This window comes from Rhineura floridana, chromosome 13 (assembly GCF_030035675.1).
Source record: "Rhineura floridana isolate rRhiFlo1 chromosome 13, rRhiFlo1.hap2, whole genome shotgun sequence".
NCBI classification, from domain to species: Eukaryota; Metazoa; Chordata; class Lepidosauria; order Squamata; family Rhineuridae; genus Rhineura; species Rhineura floridana.
The window spans coordinates 21,481,165-21,500,473 of record NC_084492.1 but is presented as its reverse complement, the minus strand read 5'-3'; the positions used below and the strand labels follow the sequence as shown (position 1 = coordinate 21,500,473).

The 19,309-nt window shown below is 47.7% G+C and overlaps 2 protein-coding genes across 6 annotated transcripts in view; one reads left to right on the top strand and one right to left on the bottom strand.

Moving 5' to 3' along the window:
• LOC133369312 (uncharacterized) overlaps nt 1-2,130 on the bottom strand; it is a 52,682-nt gene extending 50,552 nt beyond the window's left edge. For 2 of the 3 annotated variants that reach the window (XM_061594480.1, XM_061594483.1), the window contains exon 1: nt 1,777-2,053. The gene's annotated coding sequence lies outside the window, so the exon portion shown is untranslated. Of the gene's footprint in view, nt 1-1,776; nt 2,054-2,111 lie in introns of those variants that run through there. The other variant, XM_061594484.1, reaches the window with a different exon arrangement.
• PARD6A (par-6 family cell polarity regulator alpha) lies at nt 1,728-18,146 on the top strand. 3 transcript variants are annotated; one of them, XM_061594487.1, is made up of 3 exons: nt 1,728-2,418; nt 7,139-7,361; nt 16,862-18,146. In XM_061594487.1, exons 1-3 carry the CDS (start codon nt 2,356-2,358, stop codon nt 17,635-17,637), a joined length of 1,062 nt encoding a protein of 353 aa, XP_061450471.1. In that variant the 5' UTR covers nt 1,728-2,355; the 3' UTR covers nt 17,638-18,146. The 3 variants fall into 3 exon arrangements, with proteins under 3 accessions (XP_061450471.1, XP_061450470.1, XP_061450472.1); XM_061594486.1 differs by having other exon boundaries at nt 1,730-2,418; nt 16,859-18,146; XM_061594488.1 differs by lacking the exon at nt 1,728-2,418 and adding an exon at nt 4,338-4,521.
• The last annotated feature ends 1,163 nt before the right edge of the window (nt 18,147-19,309 follow it).

Here is a 19,309-nt window from a genome sequence, read left to right as displayed (position 1 = left end):
AAGGCCCCTAATTCCCTATCCCTGTTTATAAGGGTTCAGAGCAAATGGAAAAGCAAAAAATGACAAGTCTGCAGCTCTAAAAAAGAATTCCCAAACTGGTAAACTGGCAACAACTGGCTTCAGTTGTGGTTACTCTGGGTTGCATCCAAATATGTTTTACTCAGAGTAGACCCGTTGAAATGAATTCAAAGATTCAAATTTATTATGGTCAAAGACCAGCATACAAGTATAAAAGCAAAACATCATAAAAACAATTATTACAATAAAAACATGCATTGAAATGAATGGATCTAAGTTAGTCATGTTCATTAATTTTATTGGGTCTCCTCTGAGCAAGAACTAGCACTGAACACAACCCTCTATATTGGGCTTTCTACCCATGGCTAGAGGACTCTCGTCTTTGTTATTTCACACCTCACAGAATACTGGTAGAAACTAGCAGAAGAGATAAACATACTAATCTCTGGTGAGACAACAACAAAAAGGGTCACTGCTGCTGTAACTATTGACACTGTCCCCATAGAAAACATCTGCTCCATGGGCAAAGTAAATAATGGACAAAGTCTCCACTATTGATCAACACTGTTCATTCAATCCTTTAAAAAAATCTCGGTTCTTTTGCTCTGATACTCCCCAGTGCATTTCAGGTCACATGATCCCCCATCTCAAGGGTAATTAAAAGAATTCAGAAAGCTGTAATCATTCAGCAGCAACAGCATGTCTCACTGTGCATTGTGAGTCAAAGTGTGTAGTTCTTAATCTAGCATAAAATCTGGCTGTTTCTTCAGCACATAAAAAATCTTATGTTTCTTTCCTTCCTTAAATTCTTTGCTCTCATAACGGTCAACAATACAATCCAGATACCTCATAATCATGCAGAAAACCCAGACTAGTACAATTAGAGACATGCACATTGTCTATTTATGCAAATATATCTACTCTGAAATATGAATTACATTCTTCATAAAATATTTGGAGTTTCTCTCTGTAGCACTTGGGATTTTAATGTTGAAAAACTTAGAGCTTGCATGCGCCATGATCTTCTCTAGTCCTTTTAAGAAATCAGTGGATGAATAGCATTCTATGGCAGTGAGTCCCACAGTTCTGGTAGAGAAGTTTCTCCCCCCCCTAGAACCACGTAGTTTAGGAAATGGGTTTCAAGCTGTTTGAAAGTGGGGTGACTTGTTAGTGTTACTTGAAGCCTTCCTACTCTCTTGTACAGGGGTGTGGCACCTGTGGCCCTCCAGATGCCATTGAACTACGACACCCACCATCACTGAGTATTGCCTATGTTGAGGGGGGGGGCTGATGAGAGCTGGTGGTCAACATTCTGGAGGGCCGCAGGTCCTGCCCCTTGCTCTAGTGCACCAGTACATTTTTACAGGGGGTGGGGAATCAATCCAATGTGGATCTAATTGATTGTCGCAGGCGCGAAACTGCCTAGCCAAGCTTCCTGGGGCGCTGAGTGTAAATAAAGTTACAGCATCTCAAATAAAGTTGGGTTATAATTGCAAATCCAAAATATATTAGCATTTGCAGGGTGACACGCGAGTAGCACGGAAGGCTTGTCCACTCAGCCTCAGCTCACTTGTGTGCGTCTCGGGAGCCAGAAAGCACTGTGTGCATCCGCCCCCAAAATGAGGGGCCTCCCACCCATTTCCCTTCTTGCCACTGACGAGGCGCCTTGGCTCTCATATACCGCCGTCCTGACCTCATGCTCCCTTCTTTCCCCGCCGCAGAGAGCTTGGATGGCAGCCAGAAAGTTATCAGTCTTACCCTGGCGCTTTCTACCAGGCTGGACGCAAAACCCGCCTTGCTCTGACTCTGCAGACAATTCCTCGATTCACGCACTCATTCCAGCAACAGCAGCCTTGCTTGCTGTCCATTCTGAAGCTTAACGCCGGCTTTAAAAAACAAAAGGAACTGCTACAGCCTCTGACGACGAGCAATTAACTAATAAAGGCTAGAGTCGACCTTTCTGCCCTATGGAGACGCCAGGCGACCCCGCGGAGGAGGATTCCCCCAGCACGCGCGCGAGTGGCCACCCAGCTCGCCCGCCCTTTGATTTCACTCGGTCGGATACACCTTGGAACGCCCCGGGCCCCGGTTACCTAGGCGACGTTGTCAGCAACCTTCCATCGTAGCCGCGCGGACGTTCTGAGCCCGCCCTCTTCGGCCGGCCTACGCCAATCGCGCCGCATCCCCTTAACCTGCTGGGGGCTGACGTCATGGCCGGTGAGTTTTCCCACCCTCCTCACCGCCTTCTCCTGTTTGCTGTGCCTGCTAGCGGAGCGGCGGCGGCGGCGGCAGTGCGGGGCGGGAGGAGCAAGCCGGCCCTGCCCTGCCCGGCGCAGCATGGCCAAGCACCACCGCACACCGGCGCGCAGCCCGGAGCCCGTCATCGAGGTCAAGAGCAAGGTGAGCGCGCGCTTACTCTCGGGGGGGGGGGTTGAGACGGCGAGGGACGTGGGGAACCAAATCTGTTTGCTGCTTTTCCCGGGAGAAAGAGGAGGAGGATTCCCAGCAGCAAGGCAAGCTCTGCGCATCGCGGCGGAGCTGTAGCCTTTCAAACTCTGGGTGGGTTCCCAGACTCACCACAGTGAGCTCCGTCTGGCGGCCCCCTCTCCCTCCCCCGTTTCCCTTTGGTCCGGCTCACGTTTGCCCTGCTGGGGGCAGCCTCGATCCGGCTTGCAGCAGGTGCACCGGGCAGCTGCCGCCGCCGCCTCACTCTCGCTTTCCCCAGCCGGGCTTACTGTTTGCACCGCTGCAGCCCCGCCACTTGACGGGCTCGCGCGGCGCATCCGGCCCTGCCCCGCTTTCTCCTCTGTCCCGGGTGTCTGCCGTGCACGCCTGGCTTGGCCTAGCGGATGGCCGATTGTTTCTGCGCTTCACCCCCCCCTTAAAATCCTTCGGCGGTGCAGAGACTGTCGACAGAGAGGATTATTGCTCCGATCCGTGGGGGATTTTTGTTTTCGATGCGGAGCGTATGTGTGGCAACCCTCTTCTCCCGAGAAAGATACCGGAGCCCTCCACCGGTTATACAACGGTGCACCAGAAGCGGGCTTCAGACCGGTGGCTACTTAGCATCGGGGCCTGGGAGGAATCCTGGGAACGGGGGGGGCATGGAATCGGCGGCACTACAGACTGATCCAGCGGTAAATCCGATTTGGAAGGGGTGGAAGGTGGAATATATATGACTGTCTATATGATCGGTCAGCAGCCATGCAGTTCTGCCTTCTTCGGTGTGATTAACACGCCTTCGGGAGCGTAATCATAGAGAGCGGAGGGGGATCCTTTACAATGCAACCCCCCTCAGTTACAAAAAAAAAAAGCATTACAAACGCAAGGAGAGATTCCGATTCCCCTTCCATCTTCAGACTGGAGGTTGCAAAACCGAGCTGATTTTTCTTAAATTTCTCCTCCTGATTGACACAAACTGGCCCTTGGGATTAAACCTGCGGTCTTCTATGGAGGGAGAAATTTTTCCTTCAGGGCACTGGCTGGGACAGACCAGTCCCCCACTGCGTCCTCCAGGCTATACAGCGTTTCTGAAGCATCTGCTGACTTTAAGTGGAGGGAGGGTTCATCATGGTAAAGCACCTGCTTTGTGTGCAAAAGGTCCTAGGTTAAACCTCTGGCATTTCCAGCTAAAAGGTCTGAGTCCAGGTAAGGGGGCAGATCTCTGCCTGAGACCCTAGAGAGATGGGGCCTGTCAGAGTAGTGCACCACATTGTGCTGGATGCCCAAGCAGGCTGATCTAGTACAAGGCAGGCAGGGTCCCATCTTCCCTGTTTGGTTTTAATAGTCTTTCTTTGTTTATTCTCTAAATTTATATCCCACCATGAAGGAACCAAATCCAAAAGATCCAGGTTCCACCCCTGGCTTCTCCAGGGAGGACTAGGAAAGTGTCCTGCCTGAAATCCTGGAGAGCGGCTGCCAGTCAGTGTAGACAATACCAAGGTAGCTGGGACCAATGGTATACCTGCCGACTTACAAATAAAATTACCATTTGACAATATCAAAACATGAAAACTCATCAGGACTTATCCGCAAGGCCATTGGTGGTAGATGAACCTATAGGGCAGAGGTGAGGAACCTGTGCCCCTCTACATGTTGCTAGACTGCAGCTCCCACCATTGCTGACCATTGGCCATGCTGGTTGGGGCTGATGGGAGTTGGAGTCCAGCAACATCTGTAGAGCCGCAGGTTTCCCCCTCTGCTGGAGAGGGATGGAAGAGTCCAGCCTGAATAGGACCACCAGGTGCTTGGCCTGATATTGTTTTCACCTGCCTCCTTCTCTGTCTCTCTGTCTCTTCCTAGAGCTGGTGGTGTTTCCGCCATTTGGGGAATCACCCAATCTCAGGGGTGCTTCCCATAAGGTTTTGTAGCAGTTCATAGCTTGTGAGAATCCTGCCTGGAGGGAAAAAAAGACTCCCAGCAAGGGGGCATCCCTCTTTGTGCACATTTGGGCTGGAACTCAAGATGCTGCCTTATCCTGGTTCAGACCATTGGCCCATGTAGGTCAGTACCGTCTATGCTGACCAGCAGCAACTCTCCAGGATTTCAGGTTTTATCTGGAGATAGCAGGGATTGAACCTGCGACCTTCTGCACTGAAAGCAGATGCTCTGCCACTGAGCTATGGCCATTCCTCTTGGAATCTTGTTCTTGTATGGCAGGGGTGGGTTCACCTGCACCCTTGGCCTGATTTCATGTGGGTGACAAGGAGAGGAAAAACAGAGAGAAAGGAGGTGGCAGAATGAGAGAGAAAAGGAAGAGGCGTCTCCACCAAGCGTTGGCTGTTGACTCCACCCACTGTTGACTCCAGCTCCACCCATTGCCAGTAGGCTGCCCTTGGCAGAAAAAAGCTCCCCCGCCACTTCCACCACGGCAGGGGAAAGCTTTTTCAGAACTGGTGATCTGCTTTGGGCCCCCAGTCTGGTACAGGATTGATTTGGGGTTTGGGAGGTGAAATAGATCAGAATTGGGTTGGGAAGGGAGATGGTGGTGAGTATTTGTGATGCTGTAAATCTCTTTGGTCTAGCTCTTGCCTAGGGATGGTAGCAAATCCAGACTCCTTCCCAATAATATTTGTTGCTGTTCCTAGATACATCCATCCCCATTTCACTTGTCTGTTCCCAGTAGTGTAGTGGCAAATTCAGAAGTGCAGGCTCCCTTCATGATTGTCACGCCATACCTCCTCACAGCCACACACCCTTTTCAACTTTCCCTCATCTCTCTTGCTCTCCCTTGTCTTCTCGCAAGTCCACACTACAACAGATGTCCCTAGGAGCCAATCAACGTGAAAGAGGAGGCTGTGTGTTAGCTTTTGAGAAGAGTCTTCTCAGTGGCTGACTCATCTCAATTCACTCTGATTGGCTCCAGTCAGCATGAAAGGACAAGGACTCTTTTCAATGCCTAACACGCTCCCTTTTCATGCTGATTGGCTCATTCATAGGGACTTGGCTGGGACCCTGCTCCCAAAAAAGTAATGGGTCTATGACACACACCCCCATGATCCTGGATGATTACACTGTTGTCTGTTCCCCAGGAATGAGAATCCTGTGGTCTTCCAGATGTTGCTGGACTACAACTCTCATCATCCCTGACCATTGGCCATGCTGGCTGGGGCTCATGGGAGCTAGAGTCCCATAACATCTGGAGGGCCACAGGTTCCTCACCTCTGTTGTGTCCTATATGTGCAGTATACTCCTTGCTTACCCCTAAGTTGGTAGTTGCCGCTCCTTTGTACCTCTGTATTAATTAGGAACAATATGTCTAAGTATCAGATGGAACATAGCAAGCTGCCTTATACTAAGTCTATACTATTTGACCATCCAGATCAGTATTGTCTACACTGACTGGCAGCAGCTGCTCAGGTTTCAGGCAGGAGTCTGTCTCAGCCGAACCTGGAGATGCCAGGGACTGAACCTTTTGCATTCAAAGCAGTGCTCTACCCATTGTCCCAGCATTAGAACAGTTGTTGTACCTTTCTTTGCCTCTCAGGGGTGGAACATTATCCTCTTGTGGGGAGAAGCAATCCTATAGACAGATCCTTCTTTGCCAAAGGGCTTGTCAATTGATTTATTGATTGATTGATTCCAGAACATTTGGACGGGACCCCAAGGCAGTTTCCAGATTTAAAAAGAAACATAAAAAACACGATAAAAAGGATGAAGTTAAAAGAAATGCCACAGCAAATATAAGATTAGAGAAATCATATTGTTATTTTATTTTAAATGATGCAATTCTCCCCAAAAGGCAATTTGGTTACATGATTGAGGGGTATATCTGTATCTGGTCAAATGCAGAGTAAAGAGAATACAGATATTGAGGAGTTTATGTAAATATTATTATGACTGGTACCTGTACATTGTGCAGGTGGGAAAGGGAGGCACATTCCCCTAGCAGAGATCCCAAAGTTTTGATTGGAGATGAGCTGGTAAAATAACAAAAAAGAAAAAGAAATGCATGAAGAGGACCTTGCTGATCCCTTCTAACCACTTCTAAATGAACCCTGGGCTAAGATACAGTTGTGAGTTCAATACGCAGTCCCAATGTAGTATAAACAGAGGGCCACACAGACACTTTTAAGGAATTCTTTCATCTGTTGAGATCAAGAAATATAAAACAGGAGGCTCTATCTCTTGCTGGACCAGATCCTGAAAATTTTGTGTGCAAGCTTTTGAATTACCCAGGTCCCTTCATCAGAAAGCATGGATAGTATGCTAAATCTAGGTAGTTAAAACAAACATAGATTACTGCTACAAATGATTTTTATGTTTTTTCCCCAGGTTAACAGCCTTTATATATTGTAGTTAGCTTTTCTAGTAGTTAGTGTTGATATACCTGGAGTTGTAGATGGTTATAACAATAAAAGTCTTATTTAACACTTGTGCCCTTCTTCTGCATTAAGGTTAGGGATTTTATCTCCCAGGCATACCTGTTGAGGATGCTATGCAGGGTTGTTGTTTTTTTCAGAGCAAGGACTGAGAAATCTAAGTGAGCAACTGAAGTAGAGTCCAAAGTCCTTTGGCAGGTGTAAGGTGGCTGTTGCATGTAGCAAGTCTTTTCTTGGGTTTGTTGGATAGTTTCAGCAAATTTCTGCTTTACTTTTCACCTGCCTCTCTTTTTATACAGTTTGATGCTGAGTTTCGCCGCTTCGCCATGAAGCGCTCCAGTGTGGGCGGCTTCCAGGAATTCTACCAGCTGATCCAGAGAGTCCACCAAATCCCTTGCGTGGATGTCCTGCTGGGGTACACAGATATCCACGGTGACCTGCTGCCCATCAACAATGATGACAATTACCACAAGGCACTGTCCTCTGCCAATCCTCTGCTCCGGATCATTATCCAGAAACGAGGTAAGGAAGTGTTGAGGAGGGACCAGAACTCACTCTTCTCTTAACTTGGTTAATTTGTTCTATTTATTTTTCTCTTGATTTCACCATCATCACTCTTTGCTGAAGGCGGTGTAGAGCTCAGGGAGGTGTACAACATTCTCCCCCTCCCCTGCTTTTATCTTCACAACAGCCTTGCAAGGTTGGGTAGGGTGGGATAGTTGCTGTCTCAAGGTCACCCCTGCAAACTTCGCAGTTGATTGAGGATTGGAAGCTAGATTCTCACTGATCCTAAAAAATGGAAATTGACTGTCTTCAAGTTGATTCCGACTTATGGCGACCCTATGAACAGGGTTTTCATGGTAAGCAGTATTCAGAGGTGGTTTACCATTGCCTTCCTCTGAGGCTGAGACGCAGTGACTGGCCCAAGGTCACCCAGCGAGCTTCGTGGCTGTGTGGGGATTCGAACCCTGGTCTCCCAGGTCATAGTCCAACACTCTAACCACTATGCATTATTATTATTATTATTCTTTATTGTTATGGTCATAGACCAGAACATTCACATATAACGCTATGAACAATTATACAAAAGTACGAAGATACAATCATAAAATAACGGTAAAACAGTTACATAGCGTGGCGAAAACACTCATAATAAAAACGGTAAAAACAATGGAGCAATAAAACAGTTATAAGACTATGGAGAAATGGGAACATCTGGAGGGGTGAATACCCTCCGAGCTGATTGGGCCGCAAAAATGTATTTAGCTACTAGCAAGGTAGTATCCCTGCTAGCCGCAGACAGAAGATAAAAAAGTAAGTGGTTTGTAAGGAAATTTATAATAGGAGTTATAAATTTAGAACGAATATCATCATCTAAAAAACATTCAAAGACGACGTGAAATAAGGTTTCTATGCCGTTAACACCACATGGACATAAGCGATTTGCATAAGGAATGCGCTGGAATCTCCCTTCTAATAGGGCGGAGTTGAGACAGTTGAATCTAGCCTTCATAAAGGCTAGACGATATTTAGGGATCGTGAGGTATTCCAAATAGGGGACACTGAGTAGTGGCGCAAAACTTAAACCAAAATGAATAGGGGAACAGGTCGAAGTGGCAGCGGTGATGGAACTTTGAAAGTCCATGTCACTAATGCGGGTCAGGATTGAAAGCTTAGCTGACTTTAAATCCTGAGACGCCAGATGTTCAGCTGAAAGGCCAATACTTACAAGATAGTTTGTATACGTTTGGGCCCATGTTGAGATGAAGGGATCTTCCCAAAGTAAAGGGAGGTAGCCAGAAGAATTTTCATATGACATTTTAAGCCAAAAATTTAGGGCAGCCTTCCAGGCTTGGGACTTAAGCGAAGCTAGACCAGTTTCTAACCTGAGGACCGCCGATGGAACACATCTAGGAACACCTAGGATTTGTCTAAGAAATAGGGATAAAAACTGCCTCCATTGAGGGGTTAAAAGCGCCAATCCATAAAGGTACCCCGTAAAGAAGTTGGGAAATAGTTTTAGATCTAAAAACCTTAATGGCTGCCGGGATATATTGTCCTCCTTTAGTGAAGAAGAACCTTCGGATGCCATTAGCTGAATTTCGAGCAGTAGAGATGGCTCCTCTAATATGGGGAGTCCAGGACAGTGATGAGTGAAATAATAACCCAAGGTATTTAAAATGGGAAACCTGTTCAATTTTGTGGGAATTGATTATCCATTCATGAGGAGGAGAGTGTTTAAACCACTATGCCACACTGGCTCTCTCCCTGATCCTAATCTAACCACAATATCACCCTGGCTGTCTGATAAGAGCTGTTATCTACAGGAGCAAGAATTTAATCAGACCAGGGCTAGCAATATATTATGCTAAAATTCCAGATTCTGTGAATTTATGTGAATTGAATAAACTGTAGGGAAATTTGTTTAGTATATGTGTGTGTTGCCTAAATTAGTCAGTTTCTGCTAGCTGTGAGAAAGGGCAAGGAACTGAACAAACCAACAGTCCCAATACCTAGAAGTCCCACTCAGCCCTCAGCTGGCTTGTAAAATTTCATTTATTTCTACCCCCTTGTCTATAAACTTGTCTTAGCTGGCAGAAGGACTAGTAACTTGATATTTAGAAACAGCAACAAACGCACATGGTTCAGCTAAGCAGATCTAGGTCTGTCTGGGGCCTGGAAGGGAGAACACATGGAAATCTCCTATGTGTGCCACTTTGAGAACTGTGATGGAGGAAAGGCGGGATATAAACACAATAAACAAACAAAAGATCAGATGTGCAGAAGTTGGTTTCTGTGCCAGATACTAGATTCTGCACGTTCGCCATGTAATTTGTGGGTGTGTCATTTGCTGTGTGTGCAGTGCTTTTAATGCTCAGGCCATGGAAGAGTGTTAGAGGCTGACAGTGCAAGTCTAGCCACATCTAATCAGAAGTAAGCTCCACTGAGCTCAGTGGGACTTGCTCCCAAGAAAGTGCATATGGCAGGCGTGGGAAACCTTCTAGACGTTTCTGAATTGCAACGCCCATCATCCCTAGCCATCTCCTGTTCTTGCTAGGGCTGATGGGAACTGTAGTTCAACAACATCTGGAGGGCCAAAGGTTCCCCACATCTGGTGTATAAGATTGCAGTTTAAGGCTGCAATCAACCTGGGAGTAAGCGCCATTAAATTCAATAGGACTTACTTGGCACGGATTGCACTCTAACTTTATGCCCTCTGATGGTGCTCAGGTATTACAGTGCTAGAGCATTTCCTAACTTCATCATTTTCATAGACAGAACCGGTTGGTAGGAGCACATAGGGTCAGCTGACACCAGGGCCCCTGTAGTGTCGATTGCTTTTAATACTGACTTAGTCTGGTCTGAATGTATTCTGCACTAGACTCTGGTGTTTGTGCTGTCTGTTCCTGTAGCAATACCCCTGATGAATGGAAGGGCTGTGGGTAGAGACATGGAGAGCCTTGCTGAGTAGGGATAACACTGAGGTATTTCAAGGAACAGTATTTAGGGATAGTTCTTGCTGTCTTGTGATGACGATGCTCTGTATCTAAAATCTGTTCTAAGGGACAAAAATGAGTTTTTCTGTATTTAGGTATATCTCACCAAACAGCATTTGTTTGTTTAAAGTATTTTTACCCCGCTCTTCAGCCAAAAACAGGTTTCCAGAGTGACTTACAACCATCGGTAATAAGAGCACCCCTGCCCTCAGCCTTACATGCTTAAAGACACAACACAAAAGGAAAGGGGGTTAGGAGAGGAGCAGAAGAAAAGGAAACTCAGTCAGACACTGCTTCAGATCACTTATAAGAACACTATAATTTTCTCACGACAGCTGGTATAGCACAGTGGGGAGAGCCTGGCTGTGAGTCCAGAGGCTGTGAGTTCAAATCCCCGCTCATGTCTCCTGGGTGTCAAGGGCCAGCTAAAGATCACCCCCACAGGGAGTGGCTCAGGGGTTATGTGCCCTGCCACCTGTGCACCATGGGCAAGCTGCATAATCCCAAGTAGCGCAATTGCCCCCCAGCTGGCAGTTCCGGACAAGGAAGGGGCTGGCTTGTGGTGCTGTGGCAAGCTGAGCAGGCCCTAGCCAGCTGGGGAGGACTAGCCTCAGATGGAGGCAATGGTAAACCCCCTCTGAATACCACTTACCATGAAATCCCTATTCACAGGGTAGCCATAAGTTTCCATTTTTCAATTTTCTCACAGGGAGGGGCAAAGCAAGCTCTCTGGCCAATGGATGGGTCCAGGTTGGCCACCCCTTCACCATCCAATGTTCTTCCTTTGAGCCAGTGGGTAGCAGCCTCCCAGTGGTCCTTAGTTCTCAAAGCCCTTCAGTTCTGCAGTCCCAGGGCAACTCTTTGTGTTGGGAATGTGCCTTCTGGAAACCAGAGGGCCTGTGCAAAGCTCGCATGTTTTTATTTTCTTTGGCCCTCGGTGTTGTCTAGAGAGGGCAGCTTTTTATTTTGAATGGGACAGACGTTATTTATTTATCTATCTATTTAGGTAAACCGCATAAGTCTATTTTACCAAGGTGCCAAATCTAAGGTTTTGCAGACTTTAAGCTTTTCTTGCAAGGACTGGATGGCAGTGTCACAGGAAACAGATGAATGAAACATTGGGGATAATACCAGAGATACCCCCAAACACCTAAAACATATCCAGGCTTGGAGCATAGGGGAGACATCCTCTCGTGTTTTGCCTGCTGCAGACCTTTTCCACATCTGCTGCAAAAGGCCTTGGGAAGGGCCTGTTCCTGTGTCCTGCTCGAAGCCTCCTGCTCCCGGCTGATTCACCCACCAGTCAGAGCTCAGCAAAGGCTGTTGAGCTCGGACTTGAGGAGCATCCTTAGGTTGCCACTTACCCACTGCGTAAAAAAGAGAGAGTTCCAATTTGCATAAAATGTGCAAATGTTTTATTTCTTTATTATTTATTACATTTATACCTTGCCTTTCTTTTCATGATAGAAACCCATCCAGGCACTGACCACACCTGACCCTGCTTAGCTTCAGCAGGGTGCTGGCCTCATGTGCCTTCAGACCATAGCCTCGGGAAAACTATGTGTGATTGCTCTGTCTCCTGTTGAGCGACTTTCATAGAATCATAGAATAGTAGAGTTGGAAAGGGTCTATAAGGCCATCAAGTCCAACCCCCTGTGCAATTTAGGAATCCAAATCAAAGCATTCCTGACAGATGGCTGTCCAGCTGCCTCTTGAATGCCTCCAATGTTGGAGAGCCCACTACCTCTCTACCTTTGGGTCCCTGCTCCCCCTTCTTAGGGTTCTTCATTTTTAAATTGGACTTGGACCGGATGGGACTGTCCTGTATAGAGCAAGATACATGGATGCCCTAGTATGCATCCATCTCTGTGCCCTGTGCTTTCCTCAGCCCTGTGCTTTTGGTCTTGGCTGCCTTGGCAGCACAGAAGCTGCTGCAGGGTTGCCAAGTAGGATGATGCTGGTTGCTTGGCATCAGGGCCGGCATTGCCAGGACCTCTTGCCAGCCCTGCCTCTGCTAGCCCAGTTTCTTTCCCTCCTCGCTGTCTCTGCCTGCTCAGAGCAAAGAAAAGGCCTGCAGGCCTCCTCTTGCCTCACTGCTCCTCTCCTCCTGGGCCGTGAGTGCAGACTGAGCTCAGAGAGAGAGGGCGTCTGAATGGGCATTGGTGAAAGTAGGGAGGACCCACTCCAAGACAGAGGCCCACAGAGGGCATCTTGCCAAAGGGTCCTGCAATACCCGGAGCTGGAACGGCTTGGACCGGTTGCTAGGGTGGAAAAAGAGATTCCAGCGCCCTGCACGGTTTCCCTGGGCTAAAAATAAGCTGCTGCACCAAAAACACTGTGCGATATTTATATCTTTGGAGTTCTGTCTGACAAGCTTGGTAGAATGAGAGCACAGTGACCTGGCATAGCCGCTTTCCCTTCCACTTTCAGAAGTTTCTAGTCCTGTGTAGTGCTCTGTCAAGTGAGTGAGTAAAAAAAGGCCAGCTGCCACAGGCATAGGCTCGTAAACGCATCACTCACCTGGTCTCCTGTGGCAAGCAAGAATCTCCTCCAGGCAAACAGGTAGAGTAAACCTGTAAACAGGGGAAATCTTTCTTTCTTTATCTTCTATGCTACAAACGAATCATTTCTGTGGATTTAATCTGCAAGGCTAGCTTGTGCAATTGCACACTCGTCCCAGGGCGCATTGCATAGGGGTTCCAAAGTGCTGCTAACCCTGTTTTCTGGGGCTGCTGTGGGTTTTTTAAAATTATATGAGTTTAGTTCCTGGGCGCCTCTTTGCACTCACCTAGTACAGCCGTTGGGCCAGCATTAAAAGCACTGACCTGCTCTGACTCAGCAAGTCTTGCTTTTTCTCGTCCATCCTGCCTCTTGTCACAAATACCTTTAGCCTCTTTAGGGTACTATATGAATTGTCCATCCTTCTAGTTGCAGTGGAAGAAGCGTCTGTGGCCAGCAATACAGAGCAGGGTTGGGGAACATTTTTCAGCCCAAGGGCCACATTTCCTCATGGGGAATCTTTTAGGGGCCGCATGCCAGTGGTGGGCAGAGATGGCAAATGTGGGCAGAGCAAAGGATGTGACTTTTACCTTTGTACCACAGGCTACATTCCAGCCATGCAAAGTCAGAGGTTTCTGCGCACACACACACCCCTTTCTCTCACAGGTGTGCGCACACATCTCTCCATCCAAGTTAGCAAGAGGCATTATCACAGTCCAAGGACATGTTCTGGCCAGGCAAAAAGCACTCAGTGGAAAACACAGAACAGGGCCAGTGAGGGGTGTAGCCAAAGGACGGGATGCCTTTGGTCCCTCTGATGTTGCAGAACTACAACTCCCATCAGCCCCCAGCAACTGCAGCTTGCTTGAACCACTGCACCAAAGTGGCACTCAGTTTCTTTTTTTAACTTGCCCACCCCCAGAATGATTCTGTTCACACATGCAGATTTATGCAAAATCAGTTGTTTGGTTGAATCAAGTAAAACCCCATCCCGCTAATAGCCTCTGATTTCTTGAACTGGATGACAGCCCCACTGCAAGATTTCCCTTTGGCTGTTGCTAATTTCTCCCTGGTACAGCTACAGGGAGCCAATTCCTTGCAAGGAGCCTCTCTCCAGCCTGGCTATCCTTCAAGCCTTGCCAGCTCCCTAGTATCCTCATGTCCACATACCTCTCCCTGAAGTGTTGGCATGCAGTGCAGAGATGGCAGAGCCCACTTGCACTGCAGGCATCCCTGGAGGGAACAAGGTAGGAAAGAGCACCCCCTACTGAGTCAACTATCCTGTTTTCTGCAGAACCCAGAGTTTCTCCAGATGCTACTAAATACATACAGCCTTCTGCAATACCTGTCCAGTTTCTCCTTCAGCGCTAGGCAAAGGAGAGAGGGCCACACTCTTGAGATTAAGATGTCTTTCCCCTTTCTGGCCACATCTGCACTAGACATTTAAAGCAGTATCACACCACTTTAAACAGTCATGGCTTCCCCCAAAGCATGCTGGGAACTGTAGTTTGTTAACGATGCTGACAGTTACAAGGAGACTCCTGTTTGCCTCACAGAGCTACAATTTCTAGAATTCTCTGGGAAGAGGGATTGATTGTTCGACCACTCTGAGAACTATAGCTAGCTCTGAGAACTAAATCCCAGAAGAGGCTGGGTCGCTCTTCTCCCAGCATAGGCAGGTACATTCCATCTAAGCATGGGTCAGAATCTGACCTGGGCTGAGAAGGGTGGGAGGAAGGAGCCAGCAGAATGAGACCTGATCAGCATTTGAGCTTCTGATGTCCAGTGATGTAGAGTCCTACCACAAAGGGGTATTGCACCACTCAGTCATGACCTGTCTATGCCATGCTGTCGTGTCAAAGGGTGATCCATTTCTCCCCCTTGCTACTCCCTCCATTCACCCACCCACCTGTCCCCCGACAACAGGGAGCCCTACAAAGGGAGTGGTTTATATTTTAATGGAGGTATAGTCATGTTATATAATGCACACTAGGGGCTCATCCTATGGTAATGAGTAAACCATGCAGTTTCTGGTGCTGCTTCTTGCTTACAGGATTTATATCAAATACCACAAAACACTGGCATCTGCCCGCCCAGCCAAAAAGACATTTTTGCATTCCGCTGCTGTAAACGTTTCTGCTGTTAACGTTAACTCCCATGAAGCTAAAACGTTCAGCATTTCAAAAATTCCAAGGTTGTGAGAGAACCAGCAGTTCCCTGGAGACGGATCAGCTGGCAAAAATGTAGACAGGTATAGTTGAAAAGCCTCCTTTGGTACGAGATAGAAATTTAGTCCCTGGCAACCACCTCTCCAATAGCTGACTGCGTGTGATTGTGCGCGATCACTTAGCTAACTTGGGAATCCAGTAGAGCTGGGAAATGGGATAAAAATCCCACAACTGTCCCTGTTGAATCTGTGGGAGCCCCCAGACGACAAAGTTTCATGCAAAAGAACTGCTTACACAGATGTTGGCTGCAGCTCGGATTTCCATTGCACAAACATGAAAAACTGCTCAAGACCTCCACTTACCTTTGTGGTATAAAAATCTATGGAATCTGGCAATCATGTAAAATTGACTCATGATATATGGGTTATCTAGGGGAACAGAGGAACCAGAGTGCTTCTATGCAATTTGGTGGGAGTTTATCTGTTATTTTACTGATACTGAGATCTGTACATCCTTACCTGCTTCTAAAAAAGACATACGGATGGCATAAAGTATTTTCCCCCTCCTTTTGTCCTACTAATGTGACACCCCGGAATGGCCTTGTTTATGCTTCTATTCTAGTTTATGTTTATATATATATATATATATATATATATATACATATAATAACCCCTCCCACAAAAAGGATAAAAATATTTTAGCAAATAAATAATACATTTAAAATGGGTGTCACGAAGAGGAGTAGCCTAGAAAGGAACTATGGATATGTGCAGGGCCAGCCTTAGGAGTGGGCAAGCTGGGTGTTTGCCCTGGGGGCCGAGCTGAGCTCAGCCTTTGTTGAGCCTACTGCCTGTAGTGCATTAGGGCAAAATTATTTTTCATGTAAATATATATCTTGTTCTGAACCACAAACAATCGTAATCCCAAAATGGATTTTACTCTGCCCCATATCCTCATACCATAAGATATATACGTAGTTTCAGTGAACACACGAGACAATATCAAATAGTTCATCCTTGAACTGATCACATTTGTACCAGTGAGGGCAAAATTGATGAGAGAGAACCATCAATTTCTCGTCCCTTTTCACGGTCACCGCTAGGACAGCTTGAGAGCAGTACAGCTTAATACAGTGCGAGGTTTTGCTGTCCTGCACAAGCTATACAAGAAGGATTGGGCTTGGCAGTGCTGCAAAACTGATTGTTGGGGGGTAAGGGGGGATGCCTATAGCACTATTTATCCTAGGGCTGGCCCTGGATTTATTTATTTATTTGTTGCATTTGTATACCGCCCCATAGCCGATGCTCTCTGGGCAGTTTACAACAATTAAAAACATTAAAAACAAATATACAAATTTAAAAACACATTTTTTAAAAAGCAATTTAAAAACACATGCTAAAATGTCTGGGAGAAGAGGAAAGTCTTGACCTGGCACCAAAAAGATAACAGTGTTGGCTCCAGGCTCACCTTGTCAGGAAGATCATTCCATAATTTGGGGGCCACCACTGAGAAGGCCCTCTCTCTTGTTGCCACCCTCCGAGGATTAAAAACATCAGTCCAGCAGCCCATCTTGTCCAGCGACCTGTTCTCACAATGGCCAACCAGATGCCTATGGGAAGCCCCTTAGCAGGACCAGAGTGCAACAGCACTCTCCCCGTTTGTGATTCCCAACAACTGGGATTCAGAGACATACTGCCTCTTCACTGTGGAGGTGGAACATAGCCACTGTCATTGGTAGCCATCAATAGCCTTAACCTCCATGAAATTGATAGCGACAGCTGGGGAAGATGGGTTGAGCTTGAGCAATGCATATCTGCAACATCTGATCTGTGCTTGCTTTCCTGCTTCCTTGCAGCAGAAGCTGATACCAGCGTCTTTGCCTCCAATTCGCTCCAGCGGAAGAAAAAGGGGCTCCTCCGCCCAGTGCACCAGCGGACTAAGCCGCCCTTGCTGATCGGCATGCCGCAGGACTTCCGCCAGATCTCCTCCATCATCGATGTGGACATTCTGCCCGAGACCCATCGGCGGGTCCGGCTGCATAAGCACGGCTCTACCAAACCCCTGGGCTTCTATATCCGGGACGGGATCAGCGTGCGCGTGGCCCCCCATGGCGTCGAGAAGGTGCCCGGCATCTTCATCTCCCGCTTGGTCAAGGGAGGGCTGGCGGAAAGCACAGGGCTGTTGGCTGTGAATGATGAGATTCTGGAAGTCAATGGCATCGACGTGGCGGGCAAGTCCCTAGACCAGGTCACGGACATGATGGTGGCCAACAGCCACAACCTCATCATCACCGTCAAGCCGGCCAACCAGCGCAACAACGTGATCCGCAGCAGCAAAGCCTCGGGCAGCTCTGGCGTGTCCACGGACAGCACCCCCAGTCAGCAGACCCCCAGTCCGGCTTCCCAGTACCTGAGCAACTGCAGCACAGCAGAGGGGGAAAGCGACGAAGAGGGTGACCTGGTGATCGAGAGCGATTTGCCTGCCAGCTGTCCCAATGGCGGCCTCCTCGAGAGCTTGCAGCACAGCCTGTCCCTCTACAGCTCTCAGGGCTCACTGCCCTCCCTGAACAGTCACAGTGGCAGGGGCAGCCGAGCGGGCAGCCTCCGGGAGGATGGCACAGTTGTCACACTATAGCCCCAGGCGCTGTCCCTCCCTTGTCTTCTGGATTACAGCATCTCCAAGGTCAGTTTGGCAGTACCTTCTCCCTGGCCTATGGAGTCAGGTCTGGGGGGCGCCCCATTTGGAACCGGAAAGGCTGCCCAGACCTGCCGTCACCTACTCTCCTTTGCACACTGCCTGCAGGCCCAGCGGTGCTGCTGTAGCACAGATGGCAGCTGGGATTGGAACAACTGGAGCTGGCCCAACTTCCCTGAATCCTTTGCCGCTCGAGAGGCCCCTTCCTGGTCCCAACTGAACCAAATCAATGGGAGTTTTATGACCTTCCCCCGTTCCCTCTCTTCAGCCCCTGCCTGTATTCCAGGTGGGAGGGGAAGGGGGGGGCTCTGCCTCTCTCACAATCTCTGGTCCTTCCCTCCACTGAATCTCGGCTCTCATGAAGTGTTGGTTTTTGTTTTGTTTTTATGATAACATGCATCACAGATTAATATATTGCAACAGACTATTAAAATCTTTTTTTTAAGGAACATGTTTTCACATGATTTTTAGACATGTGCTGTGGGGATGAGGGGAGAAGGGGAGAAAGGTGCAGGAGGAAAGGGGGATCAAACAGCCTCAGCTGGGTAAGTGCAACCTGCCCATATTAGGAGATTGGGTCTACCCTGCCCAATTTGCTCTGGCAGTGAAGCATGTTGGGTTTGCTCCACTTCAGTATGGTGTCTGGTAGGGGTGTTGGAGAAATCCATCGGAAACAAAACGGAGTAGAAATGGCCAGTGTTTGCTTATCTGACCCATGTCCAGCACAGACATCAGTCTAGCCAAGTACGATCTATTCACTGTTGTTTTCAGTCTGCACGCGGTATGTCATTGATCATGTTTTCCCCAATTGCATTGCATTTCCTTTGCACTGAAATGAATGGAGTGGAATAATGCAACTTAAGTAATTTATGTAATTAATTACATGAATTATGTACCTTTGCTACAGTGGACACTAAGACGAATAATGTAATTTTTGGCAGAAGGTGAACTGCAGCTGAACGGAAATGGTGGTGCATCCAACAAATCCAAGGTAGAATGGAAAACGATGTTGTCTTACATCTCCAGTATCGGGGCAATTCAGCAGAGGGACTAGCAAGTCCTGTCTATAAAATGGCATCCTGGCCTATGCTGCTTGCTAAGCAATTGGTTCCCAGTTATCACCTGTGTGGGGAGGAGGAAGAGGGAAATGGTGGAAAGGACCTATGGCACAAAGGCTACCAAGATTGACCTTAATATTATACCACCTCAGTTCAGACAGCACTGGCTGAGGGTAGAAGCAATAATTTACTCAATGGTTCTTCCCTTGGGCTTTTACCTGGAACAGAAGAGTTGGCCTTCATTTTTCATTTAAAAAATTAACACAAAAATAAAGCAAAGTAACAGCAGCTCTTTAAAAAAATACTCACTTTCAAAGGCAATTACGCTAAGTTAGGCCAATTCTTCAAGCATCAGCAACATCAAAAGCTGCATTATTCTGAGTGATGGAGGCTGGTGCCCATTGGGACTCATGGGGCAGAAGGCAGGGAGGCCAACAGCAGAGGGAGCCAGAGCAAATGGCCGGTGGAGCTACAGCCAATGATGGTTGGAACCTAACAAATGCTGGTTTTGTCCCCATCCTCTTCCCTGCTGAGTTCTACAAGGGCAAAGCTGA

Coding starts and splice junctions, on each gene's coding strand:
- PARD6A (XM_061594486.1), top strand. CDS start 2,356: ATGGCCAAGCACCACCGCACACCGGCGCGCAGCCCGGAGCCCGTCATC. Junction 2,419..7,138: donor TCATCGAGGTCAAGAGCAAG/GTGAGCGCGCGC, acceptor CTTTTTATACAG/TTTGATGCTGAGTTTCGCCG. Junction 7,362..16,858: donor GATCATTATCCAGAAACGAG/GTAAGGAAGTGT, acceptor GCTTCCTTGCAG/CAGAAGCTGATACCAGCGTC.